The sequence below is a fragment of the Pipra filicauda genome, unplaced genomic scaffold (genome assembly GCF_003945595.2).
Source record: "Pipra filicauda isolate LSUMZ 115617 unplaced genomic scaffold, ASM394559v2 scaffold296_size2174093_pilon, whole genome shotgun sequence".
Lineage (NCBI taxonomy): Eukaryota > Metazoa > Chordata > Aves > Passeriformes > Pipridae > Pipra > Pipra filicauda.
Window position 1 is genome coordinate 1,022,684 of NW_024104416.1, and position 17,417 is coordinate 1,040,100.

The 17,417-nt window shown below is 38.1% G+C and overlaps 1 protein-coding gene across 3 annotated transcripts in view; it reads left to right on the forward strand.

The window, feature by feature from the left end:
- Positions 1-17,417, forward strand: part of CDH8 (cadherin 8) — a 154,060-nt gene that overhangs the window by 77,144 nt on the left and 59,499 nt on the right. For all 3 annotated transcript variants that reach the window (XM_027744742.2, XM_027744744.2, XM_027744743.2), the window contains 3 exons: positions 10,239-10,406; positions 14,248-14,435; positions 17,082-17,335. In XM_027744742.2, the coding sequence (XP_027600543.1) occupies positions 10,239-10,406; positions 14,248-14,435; positions 17,082-17,335 (610 nt within the window). The remainder of the gene's footprint in view (positions 1-10,238; positions 10,407-14,247; positions 14,436-17,081; positions 17,336-17,417) is intronic.

The window sequence follows — 17,417 nt, forward strand, 5'->3', positions numbered from 1 at the left end:
TGGAAACAACAAATATACATAAAATTCTAGACATTAAGTCAACCAGACACAAGTAGCTATGTAGAAAGTGCAGCCACATGGCACTCAGGGTGAAAAAGACTGTTCTAAAACAAAATGTCCAAAGCAAATAGAAAGTGTGTAAGTGTTTCGTTGTTTCTTTCAGTTTATCCCACGTTAGCAGTGTGAACCATCTCAGCTTTTGGTAACTAAGCCAGGAAAACACATTCTCTTGCACATTTGTATGTAGTTCTTGGGACCTTCAGGGGAAGTTTTCCTGTAGGAAGATGTTTGGAGACTGTTGTGACAGCGTAAAACTGAAGCAGAACAGGTGTAGTAGTGTTTTACCCGACACAAATCAAACCTCAAGCTCATCCTCCAAGCCTGGTAGGTATTTTAGTGTCTGGGCTTGACTGAGATTTTTTTGGGGGGCTGGGAGGGGACGTGGGTGTGTGTATGGCTGCGTCTCCTCTGCGGCTGCATTTCATTAGAGCCCCTGCTGAGTTGAAAACCTATTCAATTAATTTGAAAAGGAATTGTTCCTGAACACAGATCTTGTGTCTTTCCCAAAATGGAATCACTATTTTAAGAAATGGACTATGTGAAAGTCATCCACTGAAGAGTGTAAATATTTTCTGTCATTCATGGGAGCGTATCAAATGTTATCAAAAGTATAGCTATTTAGAGCTGATTTACTCACTGTTTTTATAAATGACTGGCCCCTTTTTATCTTTGTTTATTAGAAACTAAGAGTAAATTTAGATGTGTGCAGCTACCAGCACGAGGGCAGCCACAGATAGGCTGCACTGTCTCTACATTTTTTAATTTCCTGGCTCAGAGTAAGGATTGTCTGACCTTACTGCTCTGTTTCAATGGCACGTGGAGAGCCAACCACCAGGAATAATCCCAGCCATGCCTCCTGACTGCTCTGCCTTCTGTAGCACCTGAACAAAAAGAGGGAGCAAAGGTGTGGGATGTGGTTTCATGCCTGTGGTAGAAAGGATTGTCACACCTGAGGGCAAATGTGAGGAAAGCATTGCTTACTCTTCTGCTCCTTGGTTCCTACTGACTTGTCAGTAAGTGAGTGTAGTCCTCACCTGAATCACACTCGAGGTTGAGACTCTGACATTACTCTCAACCTCCTCACTGAAACAATTCTATAATGCTGGGCACACAGAAATAAGTACCTGTGAGTGACCCGTGAAACAATAATTTTCCATTACCTGAGATGAAAAATGCATATACTGCTGCAGTTTTGGTTCTCAGGTTCTTCTCTGTGAGTTATAGACACATGAAAGGAGGTAATTCAGAAGTTATTTTTCACTCAGTGCTCTGAATATGGCTTAGGGTAAATGCTTTTTTGATGGCTTGTTCTAAATATTTTTTGCTTTCCACAGGTGAATTTTAATATGACCACTGGTTTGGTGGGTAGAGGGTAGATATAAATAATACATGACAATAATAGAGATTTAGATTTTTCTGTGAGAGTTAAAACTTGTGACAACATCAGAATAGTAACAAAACTCATGGTGGACTGGAATACATTCCTTGTATCATTATTGTTACATCTCACTAGCTGATGTCAGGCTTCCTGCCTACTGTGTTTTATTTATAAAGGTATGTGAGCTGTGTGGATTCTCTCATAATCCAAATTATGACAATCCAAATGCTGGAAAAGGGGGTTCCTTAAGGCTGCTAAAAGTAGCTGGAGTACACTTCTCACTTTTAAGCTTTTTCAAGCTTAAATCATGACTGTCAGCTTTAAAATAAGATTATCATAATGGAGTGTAATATGAAGTGACACTGTGTTCTACAATATAGGGATGGCAGAGGAAATACATTTTCAGCTGTGTCTGACTTATTTACATTTCACATGAACTTAAATTATGTCACTCCTACACACACCTGAAATAAAGCTCCATGAACAAGGCAAATTACACCCAACGCCCTCCTGCACCGGGAAGCACATGGGATTAGTCAGGCACAGACCTTTACTATGTGTGAGAAAGAACACATTTCAAACTGGGCTATGGCCCTTTGGTACAAAGCCAAGGCTCAGGTTACTGCAGCTGAGATGAATAGAAGAGCCAGGAGAACTAGAAAGCTGAAGACTCTCCTAATAAATGTGAGTATTTTTACGGAGAGTGAAAAATCAACTCTTTTTCCTATACCTGCTTTAACTTGCAGTTGAAAGTGCACATGCTTTAATCAACAGAGCTTTTAATGATTTAGTGTGTGGCCCTCTCTGGTCCACAGTGTTGAACCCTGTAGTTCTGAAATCAGAACTTAAATGAACAGGTCTGGGAGAAATGAAAAATGCATTCAGCAGAAGCCAGGTTTGAATCTTTTTTAATTTACAGTCCAGCAGAATAAAAAGTCAGAGAACAAGAGGGTAAACAGCAGCAACTTTTCAGTTATTGACATTTTTGTGATGTTACAGAGTGTTTCTTCTACCTGGTTGTTGATGTCCAGTTCATTAGCAATGGTACAGCACAAGGTGCCCTCAGAATATTGTGTGTAGGACTGATAAGACCAGTCATCATAAAAAAAACCTGCTGAGATACCGAGGGCAGTTCAAAGCAGCGAAGCTGAGGTCAGAAGCATATTGCTTATAATGAAAGATTGATTGAACTTAATTTGTATAAACTGGATGAAAGGTGATTAAAGAAGGATATGAAATCACTACACAAATATTTGAGAGGTGTTAATAAAAGAGAGACATGGGAACTGTTTCTGTAGTTACTCATGATAAAATGACAAGGCAGCATTTCAGGCTGGAGGGAGATGGGAAAGCAGTGCTGGTACAGGAAGGACTCTGCAACTGTACAGGGAAAGTAATGAGCTGCTGGGAGCAGAACTCACTCGTGTTCAACAGAGCCTTTCTAAACAGTGCAGCTTCTAAATACTTTAGATTTAAAGCCTCATGGGATTAGTGTAGAGAGAGAACTTGTTTGACATGAGTCAGAGTGTGGATTGAACTGCTGCTTTCTAGCTCACTTTATTGACTAGTGCTGCTGCCACATCCTTGCCAGTTACCACAGATTTAAAGTAAGTAAACTTCTAACTGCAAAAATGAAAAGAGGCATGAAGTGGGATGGTTAGGTGTTGTTCTGTCTTAGCAAGAGAGGTGAAGGAACTCCTTTTTATAGATTCATAGAGTGATAGAATGGTTGGATTGGAAAAGGGACCTTAAAGATCATCTCATTCCAACCCCCTACCAAGCACAGGGACATCTTCCACTAGAAGCAGGCAGGTGTTTGCAGCATCATGCAGAAGGCAGGTCCATGCAGCCCAGACACTAGCATTCCCAAGGCAGCAGAAAGGTTCCAGCAGATTCAGGGATTTTTAGAGTTTGTCACTGATCGCTGCTGTTACAGCACCTTCAGCTCTGGTTTGACAGCATTTGATGTGCTTGGGCACAGGGCTGAAATCAGAGCCTGTGTTCAAGCCAGTGGGATTCCTTTCTTGTCTTTGTGCACTGAGCAGACTGTGCAACCCGAGGAGTTGCATTGAGGTGTTTGTACAGAGTCTCTGGTGGCTCTGCGAGTTGTCTTGGTGACAGCCCATTAGGAGAGTGGGACTGACACAGAGCACAGACCTGAGGGTCAGTCCCACCGCTCTTGCTTTTAGTTAGAACCATAAAGAGCAATTATTATAGATGAGGTGCTTGGATTGAGCCCCTCAGTAGCAGCAAGAGCTGTCTTTTCTGATTAATAAAGGAAGTATAAAATCACTGCAGAGACGTTTGACAGCAGTTATGATGGTCTGGAGCTGGTAAAGCCGAGTGGCTTAAGATCAAGGCAGATTGGCATTTGGGAAAAAAGTGGTATCTGCTTCTAGAGTTTATCAAATAATGGCAGTAACAAAAAAGCTGATGCCACACATGTTTCTTGCATTTCAGAGCAATACCTCTATCATTTTAGAAAGCTGGTGGGGTAGTTTGAACTTGACTGTTCCTCACGCCGAGTTAGGAAAATGGGCAACAGATCTAAATAATGTTGTGCTTCAAGAGCCTGAATTAGAGAGAGGAATTTGAACTACACAGCTGGAGCTGGAAAGCACCTGAAAAAGAATCCAAGGCTACTTTCTGTAAAGTGTCTAGTGTAATCATAGCTATTAGAGGATCGTTACAAATAAAATCCTGAGGAAACAAGGTCATAAATGCAGTGCAAAATGTCTATTTACTGCATTCAGTCTCAGTTGTTGAGAGGGTGATACTTTCACCGTGCCACTGAAATGGCCCCAGGGAAAAGGAGATGGCTGGTAAGTAGAGATTATAGCTTTTTACCTATTCAATAAAACCCAGACACAAGTTCACCTGAATTAAAACATTTAATGTTCTAATAGGTGTTATCCAGTCATATTCTATATTATATACTTCTAGCAGAATGCACACAGTGAAAGGTAGGTTGTGTTATTTCACATTCAATGGCAAATTTGCAAGGTCTACTTCAAAATGAAAACAAGATAGGAAAACACAAAACTGGCAGTAATATGGGCTGAAAAAGAAAATACAATAGATGGGAGGTTACACAAGAAACAAGAATTAATATAGCTATACTCAAACTTCATCTCACAGTTCAAAAAAACCTGCCATCTTCCTCATAAAATTTTCAAAAATAAGTATTAAAATAAAATAGGTACACTATTAGCTTCTCTATTAAAAATATAAAAATGTCACAGAATCCCTCAACAGAAAATGGTGTAATATAGTATTTGATTCTCCACCTAGTCATTATTTCTGCTGTGTCTAATGTTTTTAATTTGAAATATATCTATATCTGAGTGTAGTTCAGACAACTCCTGGAATTGATAATTTTTATAGAAAGTTAGACAACTTTGCCAGAGATTGCAGATATTTTTCTTGTCTTGCTAAAACAAAAATCCTAAGGCAGTAGAACCAAACAAGGGATTAGAATATTTGATGATAATTCTTATTAAAGAGATTATGGTGAGGGTAATTAGAATTAAAACCAGAGGATCAGTATTCTTGTATCATATCAGCAAAGTACTACATTTTTTCAAATTTGGAATGAAGTTAGTTGTGATCTATTCATTTTTTAAGATTGATGGTACAAGTTTTCCATAGATCTCCACGTGAGCCTTTTTTAAGGACTGCTAAAACATCACTGAGGTCAGTGTGCTTGACAGGAATACAAAGAATGCTTCTCACGGCTCTCTGAAGAAATTGCAAGATTGATTTTTCAGGAGTTTGGGTCCTAAAAGACTGTTCTATTTAATAAGAATCTCCACCAAAATTTTAGCACGGAAGGAAGATCAAAGCAATTACTGAGCTCTTCCAAAATGATGTAGGGAAAGTTCCAAAGTGTGCAAGTTGAAATAGCAGGAAGTCTTCAACAAAACACGTGAGATGAATGAGATGCTTAAGAAAGGCTTTTCAGGGCCAGATTCCAATTTTGCATAGTGCCTGCTTGGTTTTGTTCCATGTTCTCAATTATTATTATGTATAATTTTATAGCATTACCATAAAGACATCCTTAAAAAATGGAGAGAAAAAAGAAAGCCAGATCCTTATTTCTTTTGCTTCTTTTGCTTCTCCTCTTTCTCTTCGTGAGCTACAGCCTCTGACACGTTGCTTCTTTTCCCCTGGTCCTTTTCAGTGTAAGACAGTGTATATTCTTCCAAACAGGTTTTTGATGGTAGTCCACAGGGGTGCATTTTAACTGATTCAAGTTGCGAGGCAGATTGTGCAAATTGCTCAGTGTGTGCAGTTAGGGCCACTGCAAAAGTAAATCCCCTTCTGCAGCTGTTTTATTTGCCATTGAGCAGTGTGACACCAATGGCTGTTTAGGAAAACCAACTCAGCCAAAAAAAAAAAAAAAGAATAAAAAATAGGTACTTCCAATATTGAGGATTTTCATTCTTGAAAGGAATAAATTGCTTCTTGACTCCTTTACCTTCTAACCTGCTTCCTGATCTTTCCCTCTCGAGGCAAAGGATCTGTAGGAAAATTCTGATGCAGGTTTCTGTTTAGTGGTTGTACTACATGCCCATTGGATGTTTTCATAAGACAAGGTTTGTGTAATATTTTAGGCTGCATAGAGACAAAGCCTTAGCTTAGACATTATGAAGGGAGGAAACCTCTAGTGAAAACTGAGTGCCCTTTCCCCAAAAGGATCAGGTTTATCCCTTCCCACTCTTGACAGATGATTGACTGATAGATTCTTGAAATCTTATGGGAATGAGAATACTAGAAACTCTACAGGCAGCCCTTTCTGTCAGTACTTGCCTTCTCCTTTAGAGAGTGTTCCCCTAATGTTTAACTGAAATCTCTCTTGGTGCAGTTGAAACCCATTTTGTGGTGTATGTTTTAGGCCTGTGATTTCTTCTCTTATACCCAGTGCAAAAGGAGAGTAGTTCCCAGTATTTTTTACATATTTCCTCCTTTCCCTGGCTGTATAAATCAACACTTTTCAGAACTGGGCACACCAGTCCAGCTGCAGCCTTACCTGTATGAGTGAAGTGGAAGGATTATCCCCCAGCTCTTCCATATAACATGTTAACGACTATACCAGGAAATGTTTGAGCATTTTTATCAGCACTCAGCTCATTTTGACTCCACATTCTCTTCTGTCTTGTGAGTCATCTGCTCTATTGTAATTGGGAAGTTAATTGTTTCCCCCCATGCAAAATGCTCTTTACTTGCCAACTGGAGTTGCATCCTGCTATTTTAGACCATCCAAATTGTGAAAATTGTTTTGAACTGTTCTTCCTGTACTTGCAATGACTCCCAACTTTGTGTTATCTGAAAGGCTTGATAAGGCCTTCCTGCCTTCCATCATTCAGGAAATATTGAATGATGCTAGAAGCAGAACAAAGCCCATGAACCGTGTCATCCATCTCTCCACTTTGACAGTAAGCCATTGATAACTGTTTGGAATACAATCTTCCAACAAGCATCTACCTGCCTTACATTAGTTCATGGTAATTCTCTCGCTTTTAAACTGCTCCTGTTTGGCACATCCCATTTCCATCCATCATTGCATGCTGCAAGTGATTATGTTTTTATTCTCCATTTGTTTCTGGGTTGAATTGAAGCAGAGCAGGTTGAATGCTCAGTGAGTTAATGTTCTGTGTGCTGGATGTGTGTTAGTATTTGCTAAGCCTGAATTGTGTTCTAAAAATAAACAGAAGGTTTCAGTCCTTCCTGCAAGCCCGGGCTGAGAGCTGGGGAATAAAGCAAAAGAACAAATAAATATCCTTGAGATACTCTGTGCATAGATCAGTCTGTGTTTGTCTTGATCACAATAGGTGAGGATGGAGCTTTATGGTGTTTATTAATTTGCCTCCTAAGAGGTATCAACACTTCTCCTTTGCTGACCTCAATTCTGTAGATTCTGAGTGTAGGAATACTGGTGGCAACAATGAGCCTGTGTAATTTGGATGGATTTAATGTTTAAAAACCTTCCATTCCTCTTATAGTCCTTTAAACAGTAAACTGCTTTTTAGCTTTTTATTGTGTTTGAAATTGAAACTTGACTTTGTCTTTGACTCAGCTTCTGGCAAGTGGTTTATGGTCTGAGACAGCAGATATGTATAAAACTATTGAAATAACAGCTTGTGTTATTATCTTTGTACAGAAAAAGAAACCTCCACATCTTTGTGTCTTAGAACTCAGAAATTAGAGGGGTTTTTTAGGCACTTTTAAAAGTATTTAATCTTCCTAATATCTTTCAAACCATAGGCAGGGGCTAGACTGTTCCATACATTAAGAGACAAATTAAAATACATGTCTAGGAAAAATCATCACTTTCGTGAAATAATTGACTTGTCTCAGAGGAAACTGCAGAATACAAAATATGGCATCTTATACAAGTCATCTGTAGGCTAGACTTAACTATGTAAATTAGGGTAAAAAACCCAAACAAACAGAGAAACTCTGCCTAGAAAATAATAATGGAGAAAAATATAGGAGGCTTAAGACAAACCCCATTGAAATATAGTTTATTGATCTCTGGATCAGCTCTATTAATAAAAAATATGAATGTGGACCAAATTCTGATACCCTAAGTTTGCATTAACCTGCTTTTTATGAGCCATCTCATTTATAACAATAGACTTATTTGCTGAATGCATCATTATACCTAAATAGTAACCCAGTCAGTCCAAATTGGTCTCAGCTGTCAAATACTTTTAGGAATAAGGATCATTTCCTCTCCTTACCCAGGCTGCCATGGAGGAAACGACCCTACTCTTCTACTGAACGCATTTTGCACCTATCACATCTGATAAATGTTTATTGTTATCTTCTGGGGTTTGCTGTTCTCCTGTTTTCCTTCAGAAAACTTAACACAAGCTTGTTCTTCAGTGTGTTGCAGAGTAACTTCTGTTCTCTCCTAACTCACGTTTGCCTGCAGTGCTGTTGGCCTTGTGGCTTCAAACCTCTCTTGTCCTGTCCTGGAATGAAAAACCACTGCCTGTGCACCCCCCTGGGCTTGTCCCTTTGTCACCTGCTGCAGGTGACCCTGCCTTGGCAGGGGGTTGGGCTGGATCATCTCCAGAGGGGTCCCTTCCAACCCCAACTGTTCTGTGGTTCTCAGTTCCCAGGGAACACGAGATTTCTCAGGCTTGGCTGTGGCAGAAATAAAACAGGGGGTTCGTTTTCGTCCAGAATTAGACTTCCAAAATATCTAAGGAAACAACCAAAAATATTTTATAGCAATACTGTACGAAAGTGTAGGTTGCAAGAGTGCTCCCATGTCATGTTTGGTGGTTATAGAACATTGCTGTATTAGAAATGCCTTCCATCCCCTTGCTCTGTGTGGTTCTGTGCTCAGCCACGAAAAGGAGGGCTGATCACACTCTTAGTATTATAATATTAAAGATAAATGGATAATTAATAAATATGAGCATTTACTTTGGAATTGATAAATGTTAGAATTTACTAAAAGACCTCTCTATTAATGGTAAAGACCGGGATCAGTTCTTTATTCTACATGAATAGATAATCTTAGCATTTCAGCCAGAGTGTCATTTCTAAGAAGCTTATTTAATAGAAACTGTGCCACACAAAAGAATAAAAGCTGTATGGAGTCTCCAAAGCTGTGCCAGTCCCAACAGAGAAATCAAAACTAACAGATTTACAAGAACTATTGATTGACAACCGAAAACTCCTGACAATACTTAACAAATAATGGGTATAAAAAGCCAACTTAGAGCATGAGAGCTAATGAAATATATGAATTACAAAGATTTGGTGAGTTACTGTCAATGTCTGCCTAGACAAATGTGGTTTTGGTTTGGTTTGGTTTGGTTTGCTTTTTTTTGTGTGTGTTTGTTTGTTTGTTTTGTTGGTTGGTTGGTTTTGTTTTTTTTTTGTTGTTGTTGTTTTGGTTTGGTTTGGTTTTTTTGTTTGGTTTTTTGTTGTTGTTTTTGTTTTCTTTGGTTGGTTGGTTAGTTGTTTTTTTGGGGTTTCTTTTGGGTTATTTTGTTTTTTTTTTTTTAAATAGAATTAAAACATGAATTAAAAGGGAAATAAAAAAGTCCATATTTCAGTTTAACATTTAGAATTTTTTTCCTTAGGCTTAGAGAGACTTTTTAATCCATTGTGATATTATTATGGTGGACATTACTAAACTCTGATGAACACTTGTTAATTTTACCATTAAACGTTTAGTGTTGCACTTTGTATACTTATTGAGAATATAATAGCACCTCACAGGTGGAAAAGTTTTGGAAAGAAAAAGTGGCTTTATTATTTCATTGTCCATGAAATCTATAAGAGTTTGCCCTGGTTTTAATTGTGTTGTCCATTGCTGATATTTCCTGCTATCCCACTGACATTTTATATCTTGATATACAACAGATTATTTTACTTCTCTACATTGAAAATATTTTAACAACGTCACAGATGTTTACAGATTCAGTTTCCCATGTATTTGTTTTGTTTGGGAATTCTGTGGAGAAACAATGAATGGATTTCTGTGGGTGGTGCCACAGCAACCAAGAAGTTTGTCAGGAATAAAATGTAAAAAATAACGTTTATCACACAGCTATGATTAAGTCTTGGGTTTTGAACAGCAGTTTCATTACATTGCTAGTTAAATCAAGGTAGGTGACCTCTATTATGCTTTTTTGAAAATCTCAAATTCTTCATCCTTTGTATCAAGAGATGGACCTTTAGCAGTTTTTTGGATACCAGTATTTATGTTTATCCATAAAACCATCTGCAAACTGAATTTGGGTCTGTACCTGACTGTTTTTCCCCCCCATTATTGTAGCTATAATTAAAACAGCTCTTCCCAACATGGACAGAGAAGCCAAAGAGGAATATTTTGTGGTCATCCAAGCAAAGGACATGGGAGGACATATGGGTGGACTCTCTGGAACTACCACAGTGACAATTACACTCACGGATGTTAATGACAATCCTCCCAAATTTGCACAGAGTAAGTGCCATTATGCGTATGTGTTCTATATAAGAAAGTATTCTAGTGTTGTTTTATTGTTTTTTTTTTTATTCAAGGTGGTTTTTTATTTATTTAATGTTTATATTGGCTGGGTTTGTACTGTAACTTTAAAAAAAAAATGTAGCTGTTACTAGAGAAAGTTTAATAGCCCTCTGTCTCATTAAGAGCTTAGGTAAGAGGGAATTATGTCCACAAGAGTGTACACAGATCTGAGTCTTCCTTGTTACCCCTCTTACATCCACACAGAAGGGCTTGGGGACTTTTAAAATAAACATATTTACTCTCAGTGCAGTTGTTTCTACGTGCTTTGTTGCTTCCATCTCATGCAGACAAGTGACCCCACCAGTAAAAGACATATATAACAGATAAAAGAAATAAAGGTTTGACTAATTAGGTAATAGTGAAGAAAACAAAGAAGATAAGTCTGAGCCTAGATAATTGTTGATCTTTAATTCAAAATCCATATTTACTACTGTGGTTCCAGCGGGTATCTTGCTGAGCTAGGTTAAAATGATCTGGCATCCTGCTGAGATTCTCTGCAAGCTTTGTAGTCTATTTCCAAGATGAAGACAAAAAGAAAAAAGGAGAGGGATGAGAATATTGACTGGATCAATTTTATTTGGAACAGGTGCAATCTAACACACTGTTAGACACTTATCATTTTATCCAGCTTGTTCTGGAAAATTAAAATTATAAGGTATTAAGAGTCAGTTTGGTTTGAGTTTGCATCTAGACTTTGTATCATTTTTGCTTCATTAGGAGTATGTTTTTTTCTATTAAGGTACTCATGGAATCAATGTAAAATTAATTCTGTCTTACATATGCATGACCTGAAGTCCACTTTTGCCCTGTTCTGAGGGCACAGAGTAAAATGGGTTTGTCCTAGTACTCTGCATGAGATAAATACTCTTCTGTAGTCTAGAAGATGCCCATAAAGATGGACAGAGGGAGAAATCTAAAATAAATAAGCAGAGGTAAAAGCTTATTTGCACAATATATATTTTATTACCTCATCTTAGTGGTTTTTAACAGATAAGCACTCTGCACAATAAAAGGTTTTCTCTCATAAAGTAGGAAACATGTAAATTTTTTACTTTGTATCCCATTGCATTGCTCGTCCCTGTGTGTTAGCATTTTCCAACAATTTCCCTGATAATGTGAACTCCTACACATGAACCATATCACCAGAATGCAGAGAGACATTTCCTTTATATCTGCAATGCACTGTCCCTGTAACTCAGGGACTACAGACCTACCTTTGCCAGCTTACCTGGCCTTTATATTTGTATCACTGCTCCTGTCTCAAAAAGCCTTTGCTGCCAGTGTGACAAAAATCTGACCCGAAAATCAGCAGCACGACTGGTCCAAACTGGTACCTTTAGGGGAGGTCTCAGCAGGGAGCACACAGAGATGGAAGGGCCCTTTCCCTGTGCAGTTGGCTCCCATCTGTTCTCCTGCAGTTTGGGAACAGTGACACACTGACTGGGAGCATCAGGAAGATTTCAGCACTATCCCTGGAATATATTTTCTCCTAAGATCAGTTTTCCTCCAACAAGCAAGGTGCTGCCTTTGAAGCTGTTTACTTAGTGCATTCCGGTGTAGGAGTCAAGTTTCCATCTGGGAATAACCACCCTGGTATAACCCTGCCCATTATGCAAATTCATTAGGAGGAACAAACCTGGGTATTCTCTACACATTGCATTTAATTATGAGCCATAGTAATTTTATAACTAGATATTGTTACGAATTCTGCCTTTTAAACCCCAGCAGTCAGAGCTTGCTGCCCAGCACTGCAGATTAGCCACGCTCTGGCCTTAGACAGGAGCTGATCAAACCTAACATTTTTTTATACTCTTGAAGCACGGTTTGCATTTGCCTGGAAAGGAAAATAGGAAAGGATCAAACTCACAATCAGCCTAACCAGAATGAAATCGAAATTCATAAGATGTAATACATGCTGCTTGCACAATAAATGGTAATGAGCTCAGGAAGCTGTGTGTTTTATCGGGTTATTGTTTCCTGGCAGGACAGAAATGTATATTTATGGTTTGATTTCAGAGTGTTAGCCTCCCGGGTTTTAGAAATGAAAAAGATGAACTTTCGCTACTTCTGTGATCTCTTTGAAATAATTTTAGAGGCGTTTTATAAGTCACCGAAGTTTTTAACCCGGCAGTTTACCACGGAATTGTAATGAGGAGAACCGTGCGCTGCTGTGGAAACCAAGGGCTTTCAAAGGTGCATAACGTGGATTTTTGGTCAGCTCTGTGCTATGACAGCACAACTGGTAGTTCCGGAGAGGGATTTGTGTAAAAAGAGTCAACTGCAGCATTATTTTCTTGGTTACAGTGCTTTGTAAACTGTCTTAATAAATCCGAGAAGCAAAATTTCGACTTAAAAATGCAATCGGCTGTGCCTGGAGACTCAAACCACAACGTGTGGCCAGCACTATAAATGATGAATGCATAACTTAGTCTCCCGAGGCACTTCACTGCTTTGGCTGCTCATTGTTTGTGAGCCCTTATGGATATACTGAGGAATCTTGATGATCTCCAAATTATCTCTAATAATTTAGCCTGGAAATGTTAAAAACAAATCGCTTTGGGACAGACCCCATGAGTAGCTAATACATGTGTTTGTGAATTCCTCCCAGTTTCCTTCCTGTTTTCAACTGTTGCTGCTGCAATCAGTCTAAAACAGGTAAAGCAACAACTCCAGAACATTGTTCTTGGAAAAATATTACTGCACATAACAGAAAAAAATACAGGTTGTCATAGAACAACAGGGGGACAGAGAAGAACAAGGCCAGAACCTTCTGTCAAAAACTATCTTCGTGATCTCATCCTTGAATTCTTTTTACCTATTTTAGCTGCTAAATAGCACTACATTTCATTAGATCATGTATTAACTGTAGCTTCAATAAGTTTAAATTATGAAGAAGTAAAAAGACAGGGACTCCAGAGAGAGTTTTTTATGTAAAACATGCATGTGTCTTCTGGGTTTTAAAACACTGTTAGGAACAGGGAGATGCAGTAGTAAAGTGGGTATTTTGAGGTTGTCTTAATACAATTCCTACCTAAAATAATATATTTAAATAGATTTTGGACATTTTTTTGGTTAGAAGGTTTGAAGCAAGTGTTACAAAAAATAAAATGCTGACAATTTGAATGGCAGTTTCTAGTGGATTTCAGTGTAACTCTACAACCAAATAGTGAATACAGTGATGATTGCCATGAAGTTATTGTTGCCAGTAAAACATAAATCTGGGGAGTTTCCTTGGATGTTTCTTGATTAGTTTCTTACCACAAGTGGGAGGTGGAAGGGCTTAAACAAACAAACCAAACCAAAACAAATTTTAAAAATTAGTAAATATTTGACGTTATATAAGTATTTACACAATACTTTTTTTGAAGTATGAGACCAGTTTTCTGCAGGTTAAAAGCCAGAGTTTCATGGTCAAATTCTAACTCCATGTAAATAAAATGTCTAAAAATAAAAAGGTAAGTTCGACAGTGTCAGCATGAGAGAACTTCACGTGCTTCCAGCGTTGAAAATAGCTTGATATTTGTGTTTGCCAACACTAAGCATCCCTGCAAGGAAGATGCAGGAGACTAGTGGAATGAAAAGAACATTCACATACAGTAAACTGAATATTCCTGTGTGAGGAACACATTTTGCTGCTTTCAGTAAATAACTTGTGTAAATGTGGGTTGTATCAGTTGGGCTTCTCAAGAGTTTGCATTGGGGAAGTATAAACATTGAAGAGCACACAAGGGACACTGGAACCAGGTGTAATGTTTAGTGTTTTCCTCTTATTTGTAAGGTCTGTATCACTTCTCAGTAATGGAAGATGTTGCTCTTGGTGAACCAATAGGAAGGGTGAAAGCAAATGACCTGGATATTGGAGAGAATGCTAAATCATCCTATGATATTATTGAAGGAGATGGAATGGATATATTTGAAATTACTACAGATGCACAAACTCAGGACGGCATTATTAGAGTGAGAAAGGTAAATCATCTCTCTGTTAAAAAAAATACATGTTTATTGTACATACAACTACCCAGCCAGGGATTCTTTTCTCTATGGATGAGGTGTCAGGCCAGTGAAGTGATGAAAAAGGGGTGTATTGGCCACGTCCCTCACACTTCTCATTTAGGTGACAACTGGGGAGACATCCAGGGATACTGGGAACGTGTTAATCTTATCTGGGCTTCCATGGGGTCGAAGCAAAAGAGTAGATTAGATTTGGCTTTGGTGGTGGTGTAAAGTTCCATAAAATCTTGGCTGAGTTTTCATCAAATACCTTTCCTCAATTATTTGGTTTTCTGCATAGCTGTTATGAGAAAAAGTAAATCATGGGGAATTACTTAAACTGCCTGATGTGTGAGAGGCTTAGTTTTCCACCTTTTCTCATGTTGAACTCTCAGCACTCAATGAATAAGGATTTCAGTGAATGTTATCAAGGAGATCAGTAGTTTCACATGAGAAGTGTCAAATTTGGGCCCTAAAGAAAATTGTGTGAACTTTTCTATGCTTGTACAGTCTTGATATGTGTAAAGGGAGGTATTTGCACATACACAACAGAAACACTACCCAATTATATACAGAAATATGGGGACAGACAGCATATCTAGGACAAAACTTGTCCAGCTAAGCCAGCAAAACATTAATTGCAGATTTAGTTGTCATTATTTTCTGGGGAAGGATAAAAAAAACTGTTTCTCATGCTGTGTTAAAAAAAAGCACATGAATATAACTTACAGTGCTGGCAGAGAGGGTTTTAACTAAGTACCACAGAGCACTCTAAATGAATCTTTGTTTTTAAAAAACAAAAGTAAACAAAACCCAGACCGTGACATCCCACTGAAAAAAAGAGAGTCCAGTGAGTACAGGTAATTAATAGTCCACTTTTACCTGTAATTAAAGAGGTCAGGCAGACTGCCTGTCAAAACTTTTTCTCAGTGAGTAGGTCAGCACTGTAGATTTATAATAAGCTGATGTATATTTATCTAAATTTAGATTTGTTCTTCTAAAGAGAAAATTGTGATATACATCCCAGATCTTCCTTACTGTTGTTTATTGTATGCTGTGGCCTCTTTTGTAAGCTAAGGCAATTAGCCTTTTGCCCCAGTTCCCTTGGCTTTATTTCATAACTGAGTCTCCAACATAATGTTGTTTCATATATTCATTTTGACAGCAATAATAATTTTGGTTCTACTACAGTAGATGATGTATGGAGGGGACTGTTCACCAGCAGATTTTCTTGAGCATAAATTCGTGGGCTCCAGACAATGCTGAGTAAATTTTCAATATGATATTCTGATTAAGCACGACTAAATGTATTGGGGTGCTGTCATTTCTGTAAAGCATATGAAAAGCCATGGAAAAAGTGCTGCAGGAGCCATGATTGGGAACTTGTGAATATGCTGATTTGTAAATCACCATTCATAATTACAAAAGCTCACTAATTTAAGAGCTGCTAAAGAAGCAAGTTTTTCTCATGTTTACTAGACTTCGTGAGAGAGAGCAAATCCCATTAGAGCTTGATTCATACCTGAAAAAAAATCAACAGAATTTGAACATATACATATTGAAGGCTTTGACAGACTTCCTGAAGATTCTTGTTTGTGCTCTTGCTGGTATTTGCATTGCAGATTCAGAATGTCTATGTCCTTTTTTTTTTATCCCTGGGATATTATAATGCAAATCTTAATATCTTTCCAATGCTTGGCAATTTACATCTTTGAAATTTGAATCGTTGTGAGACACAAGAGAATTATATAGTGAATATACTGGTGTGCTTCAAGACACAAACTTGAATCTCCTCTAATGAAAAAGTCTAACACTCAAAAGTGTCACAGATTTGGGGTTTATTTGGTATTTCATTCTTTTAAATCCACTGTGTTTTTATCTTTTATGCTTTAATATGGAACTGTGAAATAGTAAAAACAGTGGTGACATGGCAGGTATATTGATGGAATAAAGTAATTGGTTTTGAGATTCCGTTTCTGGGGAAAAAAAGAAAAAAAAAGATACAGTAGTAGGAATTGCTACAGTTTTAAGAAATTCCTGAGAGATGTCTACCTCATTTACCCCTATAAACTGAAATACATAGGAACCTGAAGTGCAATAATATTGAAGTAGTTTCTTATATGATTAGCTCTACATTTTTCCACATAACACCTCTCATGTCCAACCAATAGTAATTGCTAGTTCTTTGAATTTTTCACATGGTTCTGGAAGTAATAAAATATTTATTCTTTGTGGAGCTAGTATATTTTTTTTTCTTATCTCCAACTACCAAAGCACTGATCAAGTGCATTATTACTATGCAAGTCGTGCCATCACCAACGAATTTGTAGTATTTATCTGATATGTAATTGTAATGGTATAATTCAGGAGAGAGAATATTTCAGTAAATTTCTTGTGAAAAGAAAGGAAACAGTTTTGTTTTCTCTGAGGCTGATAAATAAACAGATATCAATACATGCCTAGAAAATCTGCAGGTCTGGGTTTCTGGGAGTGGGAAGCGATTGCATTAAAACTCACTGAACGTGCTTAAATGCACATAACTCCCATCCATCAGCATTATAGTCACTTGTTCTTTCTCTGTGGCCATTAGTAAAAGACATTTATCTTTGTCATTCTTAACAGCCACTGGACTTTGAGACCAAAAAATCCTATACTCTGAAGGTAGAGGCGGCCAACACCCACATCGATCCTCGCTTCATCAGTGGAGGCCCCTTCAAGGATACAGCAACGGTAAAAATTGTAGTAGAGGATGCTGATGAGCCACCAGTCTTTTCCTCACCTACTTACCTTCTGGAAGTGCATGAAAATGCTGCTCTTAACTCTGTGCTTGGTCAGGTGACGGCCCATGACCCCGACGTGTCTTCCAGCCCTATAAGGTAGTGCTGCTTTAAAGTGCTCTTTGGAAAAACTACTGGCAGAGTCCTAAGTGTGCTTCCCTTACCCATTGTGTGACACTGT